Source organism: Camellia sinensis, chromosome 1 (assembly GCF_055761805.1).
Source record: "Camellia sinensis isolate YWXY chromosome 1, ASM5576180v1, whole genome shotgun sequence".
NCBI classification, from domain to species: domain Eukaryota; kingdom Viridiplantae; phylum Streptophyta; class Magnoliopsida; order Ericales; family Theaceae; genus Camellia; species Camellia sinensis.
In genome coordinates, this window is record NC_138961.1 from 120,022,067 (window position 1) to 120,044,912 (window position 22,846).

At 35.2% G+C, this 22,846-nt stretch overlaps 2 protein-coding genes across 2 annotated transcripts; one reads left to right on the forward strand and one right to left on the reverse strand.

Moving 5' to 3' along the window:
- Window positions 1–11,507: 11,507 nt before the first annotated feature.
- LOC114272225 (ubiquitin-conjugating enzyme E2 10) lies at window positions 11,508–19,198 on the forward strand. Its single transcript, XM_028213889.2, has 5 exons — window positions 11,508–11,796; window positions 11,876–11,953; window positions 16,124–16,251; window positions 18,363–18,467; window positions 18,821–19,198. The coding sequence occupies exons 2-5, from the start codon at window positions 11,884–11,886 to the stop codon at window positions 18,962–18,964; spliced, it is 447 nt and encodes a 148-aa protein (XP_028069690.1). The 5' UTR covers window positions 11,508–11,796; window positions 11,876–11,883; the 3' UTR covers window positions 18,965–19,198.
- Window positions 19,199–19,230: 32 nt separating this feature from the next.
- Window positions 19,231–22,007, reverse strand: LOC114262991 (potassium transporter 26). Its single transcript, XM_028203451.2, has 4 exons — window positions 21,711–22,007; window positions 20,985–21,037; window positions 20,335–20,704; window positions 19,231–20,201 (listed from the first exon to the last, which is right to left on the reverse strand). Exons 1-4 carry the CDS (start codon window positions 21,874–21,876, stop codon window positions 19,381–19,383), a joined length of 1,410 nt encoding a protein of 469 aa, XP_028059252.2. The 5' UTR covers window positions 21,877–22,007; the 3' UTR covers window positions 19,231–19,380.
- Window positions 22,008–22,846: the final 839 nt, after the last annotated feature.

Below are 22,846 nucleotides of genomic sequence, written 5' to 3' on the forward strand. Positions count from 1 at the left end.
AAAAAAATTCACTGTCTTTCATGTTGCACCTAAATGCTTATTTTTAGGATCTGCTGTTTGTTTTTAGACAATGATAGACATGATTACATATTTTTCCAGATGTTGCAAGCAGAAAAGCCTCAAATGCCATCTATCCCTGATGCATCTAAAAACTGAATACATTTATTGACTATTGAAGATTTATAAAAACTGATGCATCTAAAAACTGAATACATCTATCCATGATTACATATTTTTTCTGTTTGTGTTTAAGGAACTGTGTTATGATTAATGATTCTGTTCTTAGAATGGGGTAAAAGACCCATTTTGTTTCTTTGCACCTAAAGAAAGGGACCCATTTTGTGTCCTGAGTGCAAAACTAACATATATTATAATTTTTGTTTATTGGTCTTAACTTAACTTAGTGGTGAAAATTGTGACCTCAACCAGTTCAGTGAATGGTTTCCTAACAAGTATTTTTAGCCATTGGTTTACAAAATTGAAAAGCCTAACAAAAGAAATCCTAATGATCTTTTTTGTCACTATACATAGAATGATAGAAAAAAACATGACTGTATTTTCAGAAATTGCAAATTTTTTATTTTTATTTTTTTGTAGCCATTTATGGGGCTTAAATGCACATAAAGTATTGATTTATTTATTTCTTTTGTTTGATAGATGTCAAGTACCGGAGACACAAATGATGTAATTGACCTCTCTCAGTCTCAATCTGATAAAGAACATGATCCTCAGCCTGAAACTCCTTCAAGTTCAAAGGTACACCCCCCTCCTCCTAAGCCAAAAGCTAGACAGTATTCTGAAGTTTGGGAGCATTTTACCAAAATTTTTAAAGAAGGGAGTAAGACTGCTGCATGTGTTAAATGTAACCATTGTAAAGCTTCTTATGATTGGATTAGTGCAAATGGAACTAGCACTTTGAGAAAACATATTGCAAATTGTCCTAAGTTTCCTCAGAATAAGGAAAATAAAAAACAAAAGATTTTGGCATTTCAATCTGTAACCGAAGGTGAAAAAACTCTTGGAGTTTGGAAATTTGATAAACAAGCATGTAGGGATTCACTTGTTAAAATGGTAATCACTGATGAGTTGCCATTTAGGTTTGTAGAGCGTGAAGGATTCCATCAATTTTGTAGTGTGATGCAACCTAATTTCAAAAAGTTTTCACGCTTTACAGTAGCAAGGGATATTGTGGATTTATATTGTAGTGAGAAGAAAAAATTGAAAAATGTGTTGAAGAATGCAAACTATAGACTTTGTCTCACTACGGATTCATGGACATCTCTACAAAATGTTTCATACATGTGCCTAACAGCCCACTTTATTGATAAAGACTGGAATTTGCAAAAAAGAATTCTCAACTTTAGCGTGATTTCTAGTCACAAATGGGAGGCAATTGGTAAGGCAGTGGAATCATGTTTAGTTGATTGGGGTATAGAGAAGATTAGTACAATCACTGTGGATAATGCAAGTGCAAATGATGTAGCTATTGCATATGTGAAAAGGAAGTTTTCAAAAAATAGTGACTCTTTGATTTTAAGGGGTGAGTACTTGCATATGAGGTGTTGTGCCCATATAATTAATTTAATTGTCAAGGATGGGTTAAGTGAAATAAAGGATTCAATAACTCGAATTCATGATGCGGTGAAGTATGTAAGGAGTTCTCCACAACGAGAGCAATTTTTCAGGACATGTGCTGAAACAGAGAGGGTAACATGTAAAAGCTTGTTGTGTCTAGATGTTCAAACTAGGTGGAACTCCACATATCTAATGCTAGATGTTGCAACAAAGTTTCAAAAAGTATTTGAGAGATTAGAGGATGAGGACCCACATTTCAAACTAGAACTTAATCATGGACCTCCTACCTCTCAAGATTGGGAAGATGCTCATGTTTTTACACAATTTTTGCAAAAGTTTTATGATGCAACTGTTCGCTTGTCTGGTTCTTTGTATGTCACTTCCAACTTGTACTTCACTGAAGTTTGTGGTATAGAAAGTGCCTTAACTGAATGGGAAAAGAGTTTAGATCCTTCTTTGAAAGCCATGGCAATAAAAATGAAGACTAAATTTGACAAGTATTGGGGAAAAATTGAAAAAATAAATATGATGTTATTGATTGCTGTTGTGTTAGATCCTCGTTATAAGTTGAAGTATGTGAGGTTTTGTTATTTTGAAGTTTATCAACCGGCCATGGTGAGTGAGCTCACTCAAAAAGTAAGAGAGACTTTGAATAATATTTTTAATGAGTATAAACAGTTTGAAACAGTTGCTTCATCTTCCAATGAAATGGTTCATGAGGTAGACGTTGTTGATCAAGTAAACATTGGTACAAGTGAGCACCAAGTGTCTCTTACGACAAAATTTCAAAAGCTTTTGGAGGAAGAAGAAGGTGATGGAGGAAAGTCAGAAGTAGATAGGTATTTGGAAGAATCTTGTGAAAAGGAAGTTGTAAACTTTGACATCTTAAGTTGGTGGAGGACAAATTCTTCAAGATATAAAATTCTTTCTCAAGTTGCTAGGGATATTTTGGCCATTCCTATCTCTACTGTTGCTTCTGAGTCTATTTTCAACACAGGAGGTCGTATCCTTGACCAATTTCGTAGTTCTCTTACTCCAAAACTTGTTGAAAGTTTAATTTGTACACAAGATTGGTTGCGTGCTTCGCCATTGCCATTCAGATGGAAGAAAACTTTGCAGATTTGGAGGACATAGAAAGAGGTAATATAATTCTAATATTCAATTAATCATTTAAATTTCATTCATGTATTGTGTTATTTTTTACTTTAAACTGAAATTATTTTTTTTGCAGCTCTAACCAATGTTAACATAGCTGTTGGAAAGTGATTTGGTTTGCTGAAAATCACCTATTACTGCTGCTGTTGTGCTGCTGCTGCCACTGCGCTGTTGTGGTGCTTTTGTTTGTCATCCTTAAGCTGTGCTGCTGTCAACATGCCTTTGTTTGTTTATTTGTTTTTGTCTAAAACTACTTTATATTTGTTTGCTTAGAATTTGTGGAAAAGGGAAATGTAATGTCTACTAGTATTGAATTTGGTTGTTGTTGATATGTGTTTGCTTGGAATGGATGATGTAATGTCTACTACTATTGTTGATGTAATGTCTACTACTATTGTTGATGTGTGTTTGCTTGGAATGGATGATGTTTGCTTAGAATGGAGGATGTTTGCTCCAGTTTATAATGGAATAGATGTTGTTTACTTGGAATGGATGTTGTTTTTACTTGTATTGTTTACAGGTTTCTAGGAATGGAGTTGCTATTGGAATGGAAATGCTAGTGGAATGGATGTTTACTTATATAATATTGTTTACAGGTTTTCAAATAGGATGTTTACTTATATAATATTGTTTACAGGTTTATCACTCAGATTATATTGTTTACAAGTTTATCACTCAAATGAAAATGTAATGTCTATATTTTTTTGGTTATTTAATTATTTAAATCCGTGGTCCTAAACCGATCCAATCCATGTTTCAACGGATTGGTTCGGATTGGTTTCACAATGTAAACGGATTGGATTGGTTTTAATTTTTCAGGAACCGTAGATAACGGATTGGTCCTGGTTTTCTCCCAATCCGGTCCATGCTCACTCCTAATAAATAGATAATAAACAAATAGAAACACAAATAATGCAACACACATGCAATTAATTATGAATTTCATCTTAATTACTTGTTAGGCATCCTTAATCAAAGATTAGTAGCTAAACACAGAAAAATAACGCTCCCAAGTCGCCTTTTCAACCCCATGGTGTCGCCACAACACCTTAACCAATGGAATAATCTTGTCTCTCAAGACTTGATCCCGAGTATCTAATACCTGAATTGGTCTCTTTTCATATGAGGCATCTTTATCTACCACTAAGTCGGTCCAATCCAACACATGTGAAAGCTCAGGTTCGTACTTCTGGAGCATACATGTATGAAACACGTCATGAATCCTGAAAAGTTGGGGCGATAAGGCCAAATGATAAGCTACCTCTCCAATTCACTTTAGAATCTCAAAGGGCCCAATAAATGTAAGAGACAACTTCCTGCTCTTTTTGAATCTCATCAAATCCCATCTTGGTGATATTTTAAAAAACACATGATCCCCCACCTCAAAAAGACAAAAGCCTCCTCCTATGATTGACATAGCTCTTTTGACGGCTCTGAGCTGAAAAGAATCTGTTACGAATAAACTCAACCTTCTCCTTCATTTCTCGGACTAATTCAAGACCAAACATAGGTGCGTCACCCACCTTGGCCCAACACACTGGAGATCTACACAGTCGACCATACAAGGCCTCAAAAGGCGTTATACCAATACTTGCTTGAAAACTATTATTATAGGCGAACTCCACCAAGGGTAAATGCCTCTTCTACGACCCTTTAAAATTGAGAATGCAAGCGCCAAGCATGTCCTCTAAAATCTGAGTGGTGCGCTTGGACTGCCCGTCGGTCTGAGGATAATAGGCAGTACTAAACGTCAACCTAGTGCCCAAGGCATTCTGTCACGACCCAAACCCGCCCCTAAAAGTTTGGTCCATGACCGACCTATACATAGGCCTCAAACAGAAATTTTAGAATAATATTTAACCACATATGGGGCCTTAAGCGGAAGCAATATCAATAAAATGCAACATCCATTGAGCTTGTGCATACATCATTAATTAATTTAGCATTTACAAACATTCCCATAATTACATATACAATCACAAAATTATGCAGATCTCACACAAACTTAAATAAGACTCCAAAAATTACATAACTCCCAGTAATCAAAAGTAAGGCCTCAACACGGAGGCATACCCCAGGCGGCTTGGCAAACAGGTTGACCCCAATACAATTCTAGTGTCAATCCCCGATGGCTCACCTACATAAACATGCATAAAAACAGAGTGAGCAAGGCTCAATGAATAATAGTACGTGACAATCCAATAACTAACTTGAATCAGAAGGTATATAAATGTAGAGAACTTATAGTTAATCTAATTTTGTACTAATTTCAGGACAGCCTTAGGCCTAGTCTTTAAACAGAATGGCTTTAAGCTCTTGAACAGAGTGGCATTAAGCCCTTAAACAGAATGGCATTAAGCCCTTTAACAGAGCGGCATTAAGCCCTTGAACGTATTAACATTAAGCTTTACACATGTTGGCATATAGCCCTTGAACGTACTTGTATGAACCCAAGAGGTGTCTCACATGGATTCTAGAGGTGACTCACGTCGTAGCACTTAGTTCCGTGTAGCACTTTGTTCCATACCAGAAATCATTAGGTCTTAAAGACCGATCAATTCATATCATGTTATAACATAGCATAAACGGAACGGATAAATGGAAACATATTCATACATATTCTTAATTATGCTTGAATCAGAAACAGACATCAGGGTTCATGCTTGATTATAACCCACCCGTACAAGACCGTCGGTGGTACCATCCGTACAAGACCGTTGATGGCAAAACACAACCCACCCGTACAAGACCGTCGGTGGTACCATCCGTACGAGACCATCGATGGCAAAACATAACCCACCCGTACAAGACCGTCGGTGGTACCATCCGTACGAGACCGTCGATGGCAAAACATAACCCACCCGTACAAGACCGTCGGTGGCAAGAGATATCTCGTAACTTACTTGAACCACGGTATTATTACCCCCGGGCAAGGGCCATAAGACCACGGTATTATTACCCCCGGGTAAGGGCCTTGTGCTTAGGATGCCATGAATACTTTTACATATATGGATAATCATTCTTTAACTCATAACATGTCATTATCGTGCGCTTAACAAAATAGAATAATTCACATTCTCATGTGGGTCACTTAATGATGTTAAACTTTTGCATTCATGTTGTAGATTCGGAATCACTTTGAGTTCATATGGATTTACATAACTTTCCAATTATTCTGATTCTTCGAAGATGAACACAAGGTCTCTTTATTCATTAAGAAATGGTATGGTTCACTTGAGCTATTAATCAGTAACATACACCTTTATTTAATCATTCATATATGTTAATATGGTTGACCTGCAATTAACAGAGTATTACCGGTAACCATTGCATCATTCACCTGAATTAATACAGGTAACTTAAGTTTAACAGAACGTTCTTGATAAATATTAACGAAAGGTAAACACATTTTACCAATTGAAGGATTCCAGAGATACTAGAATACCATAGTTCCATTTATTAGCTATTGACAGGACATAATGATTTTAAAGTCATACCGATGTATGCCAATCTTTCAACGTTCACATTGACTTCCAATCGTCATAAATGTTCATGTATCACTTACGAAGAACAGAGCATTAGTGACCATAATTATCATTGGTAAATAAAATGTACATTACCGTAGTATTACTCACTGTGGTAGGTCTCTGAAGCGGTGGAACGATGCCCTCGTCTTGACCTACAAACATAATGCACATAACAGAATATGAGAATAAAACCAATCTCTTTCTTATCCTTTAATCAATAGCCATGGTGGTTCTAGACTCATTAGTCCTCCATAGGTTATAATCCATGCCTCAAGATAAGAGGAAGCGATAGGAGAAAGGTTCCGACGAAGAAACAGTACAAAATCGGTAGACAGAAAGTGAGCAACTCTCACTAATTTGGGCATAACTATTTCTGTATTTATAATTTTGGAGTGAGACCACTACCATTGGAAACTAGACTTCCGGAGCTTCATTTTAGGCTAAGAATCACTCAAAACGGAGTCCGGATGCAAAAGATATGCTTGTTCAAAATTGACGGAACGAAGTTGTCTCCCGCACGTGCGGGAAACAGGGCCGCACGTGCGGGAATGGGGCCGCACGTGCGGCACGACGTGCCTTTTTAGCAGAATCAAAATTGGTTTTGGGGCTGGACTGCCGCACGTGCGGGAAGACCCGCCGCACGTGCGGCGATGGGCAATTTTCAGTCCGAAAATGGTGTTTTGATTAGGATCTCCTCATTCTCAAAATCAAACTTCAAATTCATGTAAATCAAAGCCCAAAACCCTTTAATACATGCTAAATTTCACATTATTAGCTTCCATTAAACATCATAATCTTAAAATACTACTCAATTCCCAAGCACACAAACAAGGGTAAGAATTAGAACACCAAAAGCATAAAATAGCCATGGTTTGGAATTCAAGCTCACTTCTTTCATATTTACATCTATCTTCCTTCACATATATGGCTAACTATGCAAAACTTCAAGAGGGAAATTTATCTTCTTCTAATCAGCCTCAGGATAAACAAATATAAAGGAGTTAACTCTTCAATCAAAAAATTCTAATTCATTTACATATCAAATCTTCTATTTAATCCTAAATTCCTTAAGGTGAATGAGTTATCTACAAAGATAATAATTAGAGTCACACACCTTAACCCAAATCCATGTTTTTTCCTTGAACCTCTTCCACATCTCTCTTCAATTTCTTCAAGCTATCTTCAAGCTCCCAACAATGGTGAGCTCCCATACACACTCTCTCTCTCCCTCTCTTGAAGAAGCTTCCTCTCTCCTTTTGCCTCCCTTTCTCTCGGTTCTCTCTCCCTCAAATATTTCTTTTGTCTTCAAAAGATGAGTTCCCCTCACTCATATGGCATATCCCTACATATATAGATATATAAATCCATCACACACAAGCTTACACAAGGGGAAGCCAAACGTGGCCTTACGAATCGTACGAAATTAAGTTTCAATTAAACCTTCCGAATGACTCTAAAAATTATGCCGATCATGAATATATCTTCTGTTTCGGTTTCTGAAGCCTCGAAGGCCTTCAATTTACAGTACAAAGTTAGCCACCCAAACATGCATTAACAGATCAAACAAATTATATTCTAATTAATTTTCCCAAATAACTCTAAAAATTCTCATTAACATACCTGAGCACTCAATTTTGATTTCTGAACCCATAAAGGTCGGTAATTCTAATTTTTAAAGCTGTGACTCAACAGATAATTCCTCAATTTGAACAGATACCATCAAATTAAAATGCCTTAACTCACAAATGCATAAAAGCAATTTCGGTTACAGATTTTGGGGTCGTTACACATTCTATAGACACTGCCACAACCGAGCCATGAAACGGGGATCTCTATTTGAGACGATAGCTATAGGGGCCCCATGATGTCGAACTATATCCCTAACATATAAGTCGGAAAAATAATCTACCGAGTCATTCATGCGCATAGGTATAAAGTATATTGATAGTTAACCTATTGACTATCACCCATACGACATCATTACCCCCTTGACTCCTCAAAAGACCTACAGCAAAATCCATTATGACATGCTCCCACTTCTACTCGGCTATAGGTAAGGGTTGCAACAAACCTACTGGTCGTTGATGCTTGGCCTTCACTTGTTGACAAGGAAGACACCTCGAAACAAATAAGGCTATATCTCTCTTCATTTCCCTTTACCAAAACTGGCAACTAAGGTCGTGGTACATTTTTGTGCCTCCCGGGTGTACCACAAGGTGTGAATGATGGAACTCTCAGAGTACCTCCTATGCAAGATTTTGGCACAAAAAAATAGTCTAGATATCTCACACTTAAGTTAGAATAAACATTTAAGCCCTTCTCTACCTTCATGCTAGATATCTTCCCTTGGATAGATTCCACTTCGCAATCATCCCGTTGTGCTTTTATAACTCGGCTCACTAGAGTAGGTTGTGCAACTATAGTGAACAAAACGACCGACTCAACGGGCACGCTAAGATGCAAGTTAAACTTGCCCACTATGCCTAACATCTCTCATTCTGGGTGACAATACTAGTTACACTGCTTATAGATTTCCTACTCAAAGCATCGACCACTACGTTGGACTTCCTTGGATGATAGTATAACTCGAAACCATAATCCTCCATAAACTCCATCCACCTCCTCTGCCTAAAATTTAAGTCTTTTTGTGAAAACAAATATTTCAAACTCTTGTGATCAGAAAACACTTCAAATCTCTCCTCGTACAGGTAATGCCTCTAGATTTTTAAGGTAAAAATCACCGCTACTAACTCTAAGTTGTGAGTATGTGTTTTCAACTGTCGTGGGCCATACGCTACCACTTTTCCTTCTTGCATCAATACACAACCCAAGCCTTCCCGAGACGCATCATAATAAACCGAATAACCCAAACCTCTCTCCGAAATAATCAAAATTGGATCGGTAGTGAGTTTATCCTTAAGCTTTTGAAAAGACTTTTCGCAAGCCTCACTCCATATGAATTTAATTCCCTTTCTTGTCAATTTGGTTTACGGTGAAGCCAATCTAGTGAAATCTTTCACAAAATGTCAGTAATACCTAGCTAAACCCAAGAAACTCCGAAACTCAAAGGCATTTTTAGTTTGTTCCCAATCTTGCACTGCGTCTATCTTAGACGAATCTACAGTCACTCCTTTCTCAGATACCATATGGCCTAAGAACTTAACTTCTTTTAGCCAAAACTCACACTTGCCAAACTTAGCATATAAACGGTGTGCTCTAAAAAACTCAAGTACAACTCGTAAATATTCCTCGTATTCGTCCTCAAAGAATGAGTAGATTAGGATGTTGTCGACAAAGACAACCACGAATCAGTCTAAAAACTCACGAAAGATTTGATTTATCAAATCCATGAATGAAACCGGTGCATTGGTTAGCCTAAAGGGCATTATTAAGAACTCGTAATGGCCATACCATATACAGAATGTCGTTTTTTGAATATCCTCCTCCTTCACTCTTAACTGGTGATACAACGATCTCAAATTGATCTTTGAAAAAAAAAAAAAATATTGCCTTTCCAAACAACCCTTTATTTGATGATCCCTTTCTAAAAAGTGTATTTTTAAATATTTTCAAGAAAAATTCTATTAGAAATCTTAAGTATATTGCCTTTTCTTTTGTTTATTAATATTAAATTTTTAATTAATTTTATTTATTATTTAAAAAAATAAATTAGCAAATAATTTATAGATTTATATATATAATTTTGTTTTCGTTGCTCAGGTTATTATTTGGTGTTTCTGTCCAAGTCCACTCAAATTTAATTTAAATTTTTGAATTTCTGTATAGGTCCTCACTTAATTAAAAATTATATAGTTCAATCTTTAAAAAGATTTAACCTTGACTCAAGTTGCTTGGGTTGGGCCCACCTAAGTTTGCAATTCTAGAAAGGGAAGTTAAAAATTACATGATTAAATTTGTGACAAATTAAAAAATAATAAATAAATTGTGATAAAATTGTGAGCCTTAAATTATAAATTTCAATCTTCTTTGTTTTCATAATTTGCATACAAAAATTTAACTATTTATATTATTTTGTATAAAAATATATTATTAACTTTTTGACATGCCGTGCGTAGCACGGGTTACCACTAGTTTTATTATATTCTAATAAGTCATATAAGTGATATAGTTATCAAAATATCCTTAATAATAATAAGATGGAATGTGCATTAATGTTCACATTGACAGTGTGAATACTCACGTAATAAATATTCACATTGTCAATGTGAACATTTACACTATCAAATTTATTTAATGTGAATGCTTAAATTACCAAATTGTTAAGAGTTCAAAAATATTTGTAAAGATAAAATTATTCATAAAACAGCTTACATATAAGAATTATAATTTAGTGAATCAAATATTCAAAATAATATGATTTATTGAAATATAATAATATCATATAATTCATAAGTTGAAAGAGAATTTTGTAATAATGTTCACATTGACAGTGTGAATACTCACGTAATAAATATTCACATTGTCAATATGAACATTCACACTATCAAATTTATTTAATGTGAATGTTTAAATTACCAAATTGTTAAGAGTTCAAAAATATTTGTAAAGATAAAATTATTCATAAAACAGCTTACATATAAGAATTATAATTTAGTGAATCAAATATTCAAAATAATATGATTTATTGAAATATAATAATATCATATAATTCATAAGTTGAAAGAGAATTTTGTAATAATTTTTTTTTCAAAAAATACTAGACTACGGTGTAATTTTTTATTTTATTTTATATATTGGTGATTGTAATTCATTTTTAATAAATAAAAAAATGCTAGGGACCTAAATATCTTACCAATATTTCTACGAAATATTTCATATAAATATGAGATCCATACCATATAAGTCCCATGTGAATCTCATACTTATATAAAACATTGAGTTTTTTTTTTATATAAATATTCTAAAAAAAATAATTTAGAGAATTGACTCACTTTTCAAATTATTTGAGAAATTAACTTCCTTTTTGAAATCGCATTTTGAAAATACAATTTTAAATTGAAAATCGCATTTTCAATATATAATTTTAACTTGAAATCGCATGTTTACTACGATATCCTGCATTTTCAACATGCGATTTTAAATTAAAATTATATTTTAAAAATATAATTTTTAATTTAAAATTACATTTTTAAAATACAATTTCAAAAAACAGTTCAATTTCTTAAATAATTTAAAAATTGAGTTAATTCTAATTTAGAATATCAAAAAAAAAAAGCTCATAAAACAATTGTTAAAAATATTAGTAAAGTACTTTAATAAATAACTCCTTCATGTTTCTGCAATTTATAATAATCATGTGTGTGTGTTGGGGTTGAAGAATCAATCAGAGAGGCAAAAGCCGAAGCGGAGGAAAGAGAGAGGCTGCAACTCCTCCTCGCCCCACTCTCTGCCCTGCCTATATCATTCATTTCTAACTTTCCCCTTTTTCCATAGCATTCATTCATTCATTCCAAAAAAAAAAAAAAAAAAAAAGAAAAAAAAAACCCCAACTCTGATTGAGGATCTACTTCTTCCACAGGTAGTACACATCTCCGACTCTATGTTTTTGTTAATTTGTTTTGATGTCGATCTGAGGTGATCGGGCTGTTGAAACGCAGGTCTAGCGATGGCTTCAAAGCGGATCTCGAAGGAACTCAAGGATCTCCAGAAGGATCCTCCTACATCTTGCAGCGCTGGTATAATCTTTCACATTTGCTCAATCTATGTTTATTTATGCATTTATCTATGTTTTATGATGCCTTAATTTGTTCTGTGATCCCTCTCCTTGTAAGTTTTTTTTTGAGTTGATTTATTGGGATTGTGTTCAGGTAATTTTTTCATTCCTGATGTGTTGTGTTTCAAATCTCCTACCAAGTATTTTCTTTTAAATTTTATTTTTGAGCCTCTTATTTGAAATGAATTTCTATTTTTTATATACATGATTAGACTTTCTGTTGTTTAGGTCATAAAAAAAAAGAACCATGATTCATGGTCATAAATCTATGCCACAGAAGAAAAATACATGATTAACCCATGACAAGTTTTCATTTTGATATGTGAACATAGTTTAAGGTGCCGGCTAGATTAGTTTGTAAAATCTCTTGGTAGTATTACCAGAGACCTGGGATTGAATTGTACCTTCATCCTGTTTGATGGGCGAATGAACAGGGGAGAGCTACCCCCAGTTTTGGAGATCATCAGCATTGACCCAGAAAAAAAAAAAAATGTGAATGTGGCTGTGCATTTTTTGAGTTTTGAGACACACACACACACACACACAAAAATGGCAAAATGGAAAAGATATTGAAGCCAAATTGGCTAGTTAGTTTACATGTAAATTATATTTCTGTTAGCGTCTAGATGGTAATCTTTGTGGAAGCTGTGGTTATAAATATTGGCTGGTTTGTAGTGATGTGACAATTTATAGTGGCTTTTTGGCTATATTAGCCACTCCCCAAATAAGGCCTAAATCTTAGTGGAAGACGTGGTTATAAATATTGGCTGGTTCATTGTGAATTGGCTGTTTTGTACTGGTTTTTAGGCCTTACATGCAGGTACTCCCTAGTGTATCACTGTAAATGAATATCACAAATGAACCTGCCAATTTGTGAGACGAACTGCTTTGAATCAGTTGGAAACACCAGACGTGGGCAATACAATCCCACAAAACACTTTGGCCCTGTCGGTTGACTGAATGCCTTTTGCCTTTTCTTTTATAGATGCAATTTCAAGACAAGATTTTGGTTTTTGGCCAATGTGGGACAAAGAAGTATGGGGCTGTTTATGTAAAGGGGGTTAGAGGAGTGGTAATCGTGTTCCAATGATGTGGGACTTGCCTATCTTTGTATATGATTGTTTTGTGTTTGAAAACAAGAGTGGTACTTTGATTTGGTATCAAATGGGGTTATTAGGGATGTTCAAATAGCTGAATCACTTGCCCAAATTGAGTGACCTGACAATACAAGAAATGGTCATTTCAAAAGAAGCTTTGATCAACTACGGGCATTAGCTATAAAAACATCATTTTCTCAATCGGCCTCTGCTTTGAAAATAATCCAACCGTAAACACCTGAACTGACAAAAATTTATTAACAAATAAGTAACTTTACATGTGGCATTATTATATTGGTTCAATATTTTATCTTATCCCGGTCAGGGTTTCAGTTGAAGGCACTAACTTCTACTTGGCGTTACCCCTGGTTTGAGTTGTCTCTCTTTATCTTTTCATCTCCCTTTATCTATCTCTTCATCTCTCTCTTTACGTGATGATGCACCACATTAACTCGCCCTCTCTCTCTCATCACTTGCCCTCTGGTTTCAAATCTCCATCAGTTTGAAGGGCCGACATTCCTCTCAAATTGCTATCACAAGGCTGCCAAACGCCTCCAAGGGCATCAAAGAACATAGGAAGCTTGGGGCTGAGATGGATCCACCGTCACCATAACCATAACTTCTCCATGGTCATCATCTTATCACCAAGATTTGCTAACAAGGGTTGTGAGTCCTTCCTTGATTGCAATGTCGGGCACCAAGCTCGCCACTGATTTGGAGATCACAGAGCTGTGGATCCCTTCCCTAGTTTAGATGGTATCCTGTATTGATTTTAGTTTTACTTTAGATGTCTAATGTTTTTTTTTTTTTTATGGATTTTGAGGTGCATAAAATGCTGAACCCTTTGGATTTGAAGGTTTTTGAGACTTTGATTTTAGGCATTTGTGATACTCTTATTTTAGAAATTTCCACTGACCGAAACCTTTCCGATAAACTGAAAGCATGGTGCAGTCATTGGGTGCCCAAACCTCCCACCCGAAGTTGTGAGTTTGGGTGAACAATACCGAGATGTGAAGTAAATTCATTGCATATATTTTATTTCTTAAGATTATTGTAAAACTAGAGCTGATTTGTAGCGCTTTCTAAATGGAGAATAATGAACTTAATTATTATTAAAAAAATGTAGAACAAGAAGTATATATTTTTGGGGGAATTACTCCTTAGTGAAAAAAAAAAAGAAAAAAAAAATTTACACAAACATGGAGGGGTGCAACTCAGAGTTGCACCCTCACCCCACCTCACAAAGAGTTGCACCCTTCATGTCTTAATAATCCATACCCTGAATTGTTATTACCCCTATATTTTTTGATGTATTATGTCTAAGGTGAGTTGAGCTGATGGACTTTTTGTTGTGTGTGTGTATATATATATATATTTTTTTGTAATTGATTTGCTTTTATTATCTTAGCATGTAAAAAATGATTCTTTATATCAGTACATTGATTAAAATGTGACATATTATGTTTAAGAGTAAACGAATATGTATCATTAAATTTTAGTGTAGTTGTGAATGGTTTTAAGAAATTCATGGCCATATCACCCGATTCCTGATATCCTGATATTTATTACTCAACACTTCTGCTGCCATTACACTGCGACTGATATGGATTTGTCTCTCGATATCGGTATGTAGAACTGTGGTGGGAGCTATAGCTTCCACTAGGATTAAGTTGGTTTTCTTTTTTCACTCTTTATTTTGTATGGGTAGTTGGTTAAGGTTTGTTAGTTGGAGTGATGACCTGTCTGCTACATCGATTCAGCTTGACTTTTTGGCAGTGTTGTGTCTTTAGGTGTTAGACATGCATGGTATCCAAATTTTAATCCACTGCAACACCAATGTCTGTAACAGAATGGCAGAAAGGGGAAGTGACTATTTTTGAAATATCCAGACATCACATGCCAGCTTAGCAAGAAACCACCCTTGGGCACTCATAAAAATATAACTGAACAGCAATGCTAAGCCGATATAGATATTAACAATATGGTTAAATTCTAAAGTGGGCTGCTGGTCTGAAAATTGGAGCAACTTGCAGATAGTGTGTGGCACCGATTTCTTGGTCCAAATGGCTTACCTCACCAAATGTGCTGTGTTTAACATTTTTCACGAATCTGGGCCATTAGGTTTGGTGGAAGGCTTGGAATTTGAGCTATTGCTGACATTGTAGACATGTTCTTTTTTTTTTTTTTGTTTTTTGCTTTTTGTTTTGTTTTGTTTTGTTTTTTTTTTTTTTTTTTTAAATTTTCCCCCTTGTTTTTGTTAAGAAAAAAATCTGTAAATGGTTATTTTTTGTCTATGAAGCACGGGTACGGGTACAGGTACGAGTATGAGTACTGGTATTCATACGATCTGAGTACGTCGATACAGTAAAATTAAAAAAAAATAGGGTATGGGTATGCCTTAGCACGCTTGTAAAAAAATATTTATTTTTAATTTAGAGTAATGCAAAAATTAATTAAATGGTTTAATTTGTTAAGATCCAACCTACAATTAACATTTAATGCCAAAAGTAAAAATATAAATCAAAATTAAATGTCAATATATTAAATAACTTACAAACCATAGTTTAATTTTAAAATCATGCTAAGTATAAAACAAAAAATAAAAAAGAAATCAAGTGAAATGTGTTATATCTTTGTAGTAGAAGAAAATATTGTTTCAAGCGAGGTGCGGTACGGCTTGAGTACATGCTAGGTACGTCTGGGTATGTCAAAAATTAAGAAGAAAATTTTTGGATACGTGTTTCATGTACGTGGTATGTGATTTGTGTACCTGGTACATATGTAGAAGTATCATACGAGGTACCATACACTGGTAGTAAGTACCCGGTATGGGTACGGCATGTTTTTTGAAGTACCTTTGCGTCATAGTTTTTTGTTTCTTCTTCATTCTGTGCAGTGCATGTGCATGCCCATGAACCCTAATATTTTAGGTCTAACCTTATGTCTTTTGATCATACAAATTTTTGTCCTTCACTTTTTGTGCAGTTCTTTTTTTCTTTTGTCGATGATTTTGCTTTATTTTGTATTTGTTTCAGGTCCTGTTGCTGAAGACATGTTTCACTGGCAGGCAACAATTATGGGTCCACCTGACAGTCCTTATGCTGGTGGGGTTTTTCTAGTTACCATCCATTTTCCTCCAGATTACCCTTTCAAGCCACCTAAGGTGTCTCCTCCACTCTAATCGTTTCTCGTGTTGTTGCTCGAGTACTGTGTCATATCGAACTTTATTAATTGCTTTGTTTTTTGTTTTACTTATTTTCAACTCGGTCTTGAATGTGCAAATTTGCTGAGTTTAAAGTTTATGTGGTCTTATGCTTTGTGAATTTTTTATGGGCTGTACACCTCTAATACCTAGTCTACTTTCTAGAAATTTGGGGCTTTTCTTGGCAAGTCTAGCTTTTGTGATTTTTTTCTCAGTCGTCATCGAATTTTTAGGTAATATTTGTAAAAATACAAGTTATCATGATATTTTGTTTGCATTCTCTTATTTCTCCAGTTTGAAATACAAAATACTAATGACAAATTCACTGCTAAGATTTTTCACTAGAAAAGTGAAGATAAATGCATAGTTATCATGGTATATCCATTTAATTTTTACATCAAAGGTAATTGGAATATAGTTTGTGCTGGAAATTGGCCAAGTCTAGATTGCTGCCCACAAGCATAATCTGCTATGGAGTTTATATTGTTACGTGTAAGCATGGTGCACTTGTTTGTGGAGTGGATATATTGCTATGCATAATTCATGTTGCTTTTGTCTTTGTTGACTTAGAAAGCATATATTGGGTTTATTGAATATAAAATAGTTGCCCTTAGAAAAGGAAGAAGTACTAGATGAATATACAATATTCAATATTGACATGATTAAAGATGTATAATGAAATTGTGACTGTCATAAGGAAAATTATGATGAAATGAATTTCTAGTTAGAGCAGTTTTCTTAGGTTTATGCTTCTATACCCATCCCTTCCATGATGCGCAATTATAATGTGGATGAAGCTTATTTGCATAAACTCACACAAGGTTATGGTGGTGCATCATGCATGGTTCTTTACTTTACTTGAGATGGCAGGACTATCTTCCATAAGCTCACATGTGATGTGACGTAGGATGAATAAAGAGAAATAGTTAGCCAAATGTAGTGTGGGACAGCTATAAAGTAGGTTTTTGGGGCGATAATACTTAGTTTTGTGGTTGAAAGCTTGGTGAGAGAAAGGTTTTTAGGGTTTTTATGGCTAACAAAAGGTGGAGCTGCAAGGCTATCATTAAAAGTGCTTAAACTGCAGAAAATTAAGAAAAATAAGATGAAAGGCATCCCACCTAGAGTCCCATAGGCATCACGCCTAGCATTAGGAATGCATCACACAATCCCAAAGAAGCTCCAAAAAGCTCTAAAGCATGTTCTTCATTGAATTATAAGTATTATATGACTTTTTTTAAAAAGAATTCCTAATTCCGAAAGGGCACTTGACTTCAAAATTTGAAAATTAGACTTTCGCTTCTAAAACTAACTAAAAAACATGTTTGGAGATCCAACAACATGGGTTGACTCATATTACAACCCATGACAACTCTAACAGCCCATGGCCAGAAACTTTTTAAGTCAGTAAAATTAGCCTATCATATGAAAACAAGAATATATAAAATGATTATGATAGGAGAATCTGATGTAACTACTAGTTTACCTTTCAAAAGAGACCAATTATTATTTTGTTGGTGGTTGTTTCCAATCATCTTATAAACTGATTGTTATTTACATCCTAGTCTCATTTAAAGCACATAAAATTATCTGAGTGAAAGAGCAACTAATAGTGCTGTAATTACTGCTAATTTTAATTTTTCTGAAGAAAGTTTGTACTGCGCAGAAGCAGAGCACAGTGCTCTGTCGTATGATAAATTTTGTAAAGAATAGGGATTTTTACTTTTAAGTAGACTAACTGATAAACCTATGCATTGCCACTTTCTTTGTACGGTGAGCATTTTGCATATTCTCCATGAAGTGCATTAGTCTTTTGTTTTGTCATTAAATAGAGCCTCCCAGTACAGAAAGCTCCCTTGCCCTTCTCTCTGACTACTAAAATGGTAAAAAAATTCTCCACATTGGCTTCAGATTCATTAAAGAAGTCAATGCAGGACAAAGTGCCTATTTGAGGTCTTTGTAGTGTCATCATGGTTGTTGCTTTCAATGCTTCTTGTTTTAGTGTTCCTGATACTTTTATTGTTGGGATCAAACTTGGTGTGCTCTTCTCTCTCTCATGTGGATTTATCATGCAGGTGGCATTTAGGACGAAGGTTTTCCACCCAAATATAAATAGCAATGGGAGCATATGCCTTGACATTTTGAAGGAGCAGTGGAGCCCTGCCCTGACGATTTCCAAGGTTCTTGTGCTATAGCATAGTGTTGTCTAACTTGAAAGTCTGTGTATGCTACTAATTGAGAGAATGCAAACTAAACAAACTGTGTTCAGGTGTTGATTATCATTAGATTATATGCTATTCTTTTGGTTTTTTGGTCTGGGTAGATTATTATTCACTGATCTTGTTTATCATCTAGATATAAATCAGGCAAACTATACCTGAATCTTTCTCTTTTCCTTTTTCAAATCCCTATCCAGATTCATGATCCGAACACACCCTTTAGTAGTTGTCAATCCTTGATAGTAGTTATTAGCAATGTTTTGGATTTGCCTTCACTTTTTGAGTGGCTGAAATGGTTTGCATCAATTTTCTAGGTGTTGCTTTCAATCTGTTCTTTGTTGACGGACCCAAACCCTGATGATCCACTGGTGCCGGAGATTGCTCACATGTACAAGACAGACAGGAACAAGTATGAGACAACTGCAAGGAGCTGGACTCAGAAGTATGCCATGGGCTAAGTGTGCTCTCATTGTGTTTGTCTGTGGCGAAAGCCCATTTCTTGCTAATACTTTTATTTTAGTTCTATGTAAGAATCAAGTCTGAACTTTACCCACCCCCCCAAAAAAAAGTTGAACTTCCTCTTGAATCCTGAAATGGACAGAAAGAGGTTCTGGAAAAGGATGATAAACTCAAAAGTTGCTTTTAATTGTTTGTACTAGTACTTGATCTTTTCCAAGTCTAGTGCTTTATCACACCCCAAGTCCCTGCAGAGATGGTGTTCATATTTTGATAAAAATGGTTTTTCTCGCTTATATATTTATAAATTCCATTACTGGAAGGGGAAACCAAAACAGTAATACTGCTGCCAAGCAAGTTCATTTCTCAACATTTTAACAAACACATAGGTACACAATGAAGATGTGTTGGGCTGGTTCTAGATTTTGTAAAGCATCCCGATTTGCAAAGTATTTTCTGGTGGGACTACTTGAAGTGTTGAAATTGCAGCCCTGCTGTTCTTTTGAAGGAATCTGTATAAGTGATCTATGATGAAGCGAGAAAACCAACTGTTGTCCTTGTTTGATTTGAGAATGGTCCGGCCTATCACGAACACAGCTCCTTTCTCTGCAGCCGATTCCAATTCTTGCTTTTCTCCAGCAGTCTCGGCAAGCTCGCGGAGTCTTCCCACCACCGAAGCAACAAAGTCGTCTCCATTCATGCTTGGTGAGTCTTTGTAACCAAACTGAACCAGACACCTGTAAACTCCAAGTCCCAGTTTCCCAACCACCAACCGTTCCTCTGGGAGGACAGTTTTGATTGGGAGTGTTCTCATCGTGATGATCACCATGATTTCGTGAACTGAGTTTGTGTGCTGAATGTAATGGCGGATGATTGGTGGGATTCCGTTGACAAGGTCTGTGCAGAAGAAGCAAAGTCCCAGTGGGCGATAAACGTCCCCTCTTGACATCATTTGGTTCAGTTCAACTAAACTCATTTTCTTCTCTGCCTCATACATACTCTTCTTGCTCCTTCCATAGGTCCAAGATAGCATGACTACTAGGAAGAAAACTGAGATAACAAATGGTACCCATCCTCCTTGTGGGATTTTGTTAAGCAAGGATGTCATGAATATGGCTTCGATTAGTACACATGGCAAGAAAAATGCACAGATGAGAAGGAAATTTGTGTCCCAGATCACCAGCATCACCAGCGTTGTTAAAAATGTCGTAATGATCATGACCCAGATGACCACCACACCTGTATATCAATTGTGGAAGAACAAGAAATCATACTCCATAACAGAAACTAGAAAAACAGAATTGAAGAGTATAGGCAAGGCACTTTTCAGGACACTATTTTCAAGAGACTGCTTTACATTTGACAGGCTTACCATAAGCATTTGAGAGTGCAACACCACCTTTGAAACCAATGACAAGGCCAACACAGAGAAACATGAGAATATAGTTGATTTCTGGGGAGTAGACTTGCCCTTCGTGTTCGGAAGAAGTGTGTATCATGTTAACTCGAGGGAAACAACCCAGAGTCATAGACTGCTTGACAATGGAGAAACTTGCAGATATCATAGACTGACTTGAAACAACTGCAGAAAGCGTAGAAATGACGAACATTGGCCAATAAACTTGATTAGGAATGGAACTGTAATAGGCCGTGCCGATTTGATCTGGGTTTTTAACTAAATATGCTGCTTCACCCGCGTAGGTGAGAACCAATGCTGGATAAACAAAGACAGAGAAAGCCAACTGCACAAGTGAACACCATTCATTAAAGGTATTATTCAGTAATACTACCGCAGTCCCAAAAATTTTACCCGAAATTTTATCTACAAATATCAATCTAAAGCTTAAATTCATGTCATACTTGGGCCCATAATATACCAATTCAATCTCCACCATACAACTACATTACCCAGAAATCTGGGTGATGCTTTTTAGCATTTTTGTATATTATTATTAGATTAGATTAACAAAATTACATATGAATGAAATCACTTAATTAATGGTGGGGTTCCCAATTAATCACCTGAATTGCTCTCTTGTTGAAGTGGCCTAGATCAGCAAACATGGCTTCAGCACCTGTAACCATAGTTAAAAGGATTAGCAACTTATGGTGTTCAATTTGCTTACTGTATCAATTTGGTTAACATAGTTCTAACTATATCAATTTTTCCTTTTAATTTTTCATATTGTGTTAATTTAATCTAATTGATTACATTCCTTTAGAAATTGAACATTAATCAATTAACACAGAAATTAAAATTAGCCGTCAACACTCAATAACTTTGATAAGAGTAAATGAACTATTTTGTCTTGATTCTAATCCAATTTCGAAAGGAACATTATTAATTAGACTAAATTAATACAAAATAAAAAATGCAAAGGCAAATTTGATACAATTAGAACTACAAAGATCAAATATCAGAGGAAAATTACAGGAGTGCGGCTGTAATTTACCCAGGTTTGGCTGTGTTTTCCTTTCTTTCTTTTTCTCTTTTTTTTATTTATTTATTTATCCAATTTTCATTTTTTAGCGAATTGTTTTTGAAGACTATTTTCATTAAAATATTCTGAAAAAATCCACTTTGTATGAAACATCAAAAAGTTAATTCAAAAAACCTGTTTGTGCACAAAAATGAAAGAGACATGAAAATGGCAAGTGTTTTTAAACTTTTCAATGGTTTTGTTTTTGAAAACTCAAAAAACAAAAACAACCAAACTTAAAGTTTTTCGGAAGAAATAATTGGGGTACCTGTTATGCACAAGAAAATTGCACCAAGAATTTCCCATCCTGTTTTGCCATTTCTCAGAAAGAAGATGTATATGTAATGAGGAGAGACCCCTTTAATAATGGAGGGATGGTATTTGATAATATTGTAGATACCAATTAAAGCATTTGAAACAAACCACATTAGCATAATTGGGGAGAAGATGAACCCAACTTTGCTTGTCCCATATCTTTGGAAAGCAAACAAAGCTACCAGAAGCACAACTGAAATGAATACCACTTGATCTGCACTCACATACAATTCCAAATAAACAGCTGCTTTTTATCTTTCAAATTAAGCATTTCCTCATGAGCAATGCTATGGATACAAAATAAACTACTAAAAAATCTACCAAACACTCACATGGTGCCAAGCATTTTCTCATTCATTCATTCATTCATTCATTTTTTTTTTTTTTTTCCCGGAGTATCAAATCAATAGTTGTTTAAACAAAACCTACTTACTCTGCGTGATTTTGGAGGAACGAGATTGGATCCCTTGAAGGGATGACAGAACTGCAACAACAAAACAATTGTCAATACAGTTACTTCTTAATTGAGAGTTGGCAGATCATGGGGTAGAAACATGATTTGGAATGGCTAAGAAAAATGGGTTAATTGAGAGTTGGCACTTTGAAAAATAGTGTTTGGGATGAACAAGAAAAATGGGCATGGATTTGCAGCTGTATAACAAAGTGGGATCTATATTGTCATTTTTCTCGTCTCATACCCCAAACTTTCTTTCACCACATGATATGCCACAATAACTAATCCTTTAATTGAGAATTGACACATCAGTGAAAAATGATATCCTCTCTTTTTATTTTACCTATCCCAAGTCCCAAACATTCTCTGTATTGAAAGATGTGTCAAAATAATTAATTTCTCAAAATTACGAGTTGGTACGTCATGGGATGAAAAAAGTATTTGGGACACAATATATTAAAAATGGGGATAGAGAATGCCTTGCCAAGTACTACAATGCCTTGCATCATAAAGCTAGAGGATGCGAACATGTTCCCCTCGTCTTTAATGCACTCTTAGACCTTGTTTGAGATAAATTAAAAAAAAAATTAAAAAGCCATAAAATTATTAAAAAAAATTAAAAAGTCTATACTATT

Excerpts from the sequence above, each read along its gene's own strand:
- LOC114272225 (XM_028213889.2), top strand. The coding sequence starts at position 11,884 with ATGGCTTCAAAGCGGATCTCGAAGGAACTCAAGGATCTCCAGAAGGAT. Across the intron at positions 11,954-16,123 it reads TCCTACATCTTGCAGCGCTG|GTCCTGTTGCTGAAGACATG; the intron begins GTATAATCTTTC and ends TATTTGTTTCAG. Across the intron at positions 18,468-18,820 it reads CTGCCCTGACGATTTCCAAG|GTGTTGCTTTCAATCTGTTC; the intron begins GTTCTTGTGCTA and ends TCAATTTTCTAG.
- LOC114262991 (XM_028203451.2), bottom strand. The coding sequence starts at position 21,876 with ATGCTAATGTGGTTTGTTTCAAATGCTTTAATTGGTATCTACAATATT. Across the intron at positions 20,705-20,984 it reads TCAACAAGAGAGCAATTCAG|TTGGCTTTCTCTGTCTTTGT; the intron begins GTGATTAATTGG and ends TCACTTGTGCAG. Across the intron at positions 20,202-20,334 it reads TGCACTCTCAAATGCTTATG|GTGTGGTGGTCATCTGGGTC; the intron begins GTAAGCCTGTCA and ends ATTGATATACAG.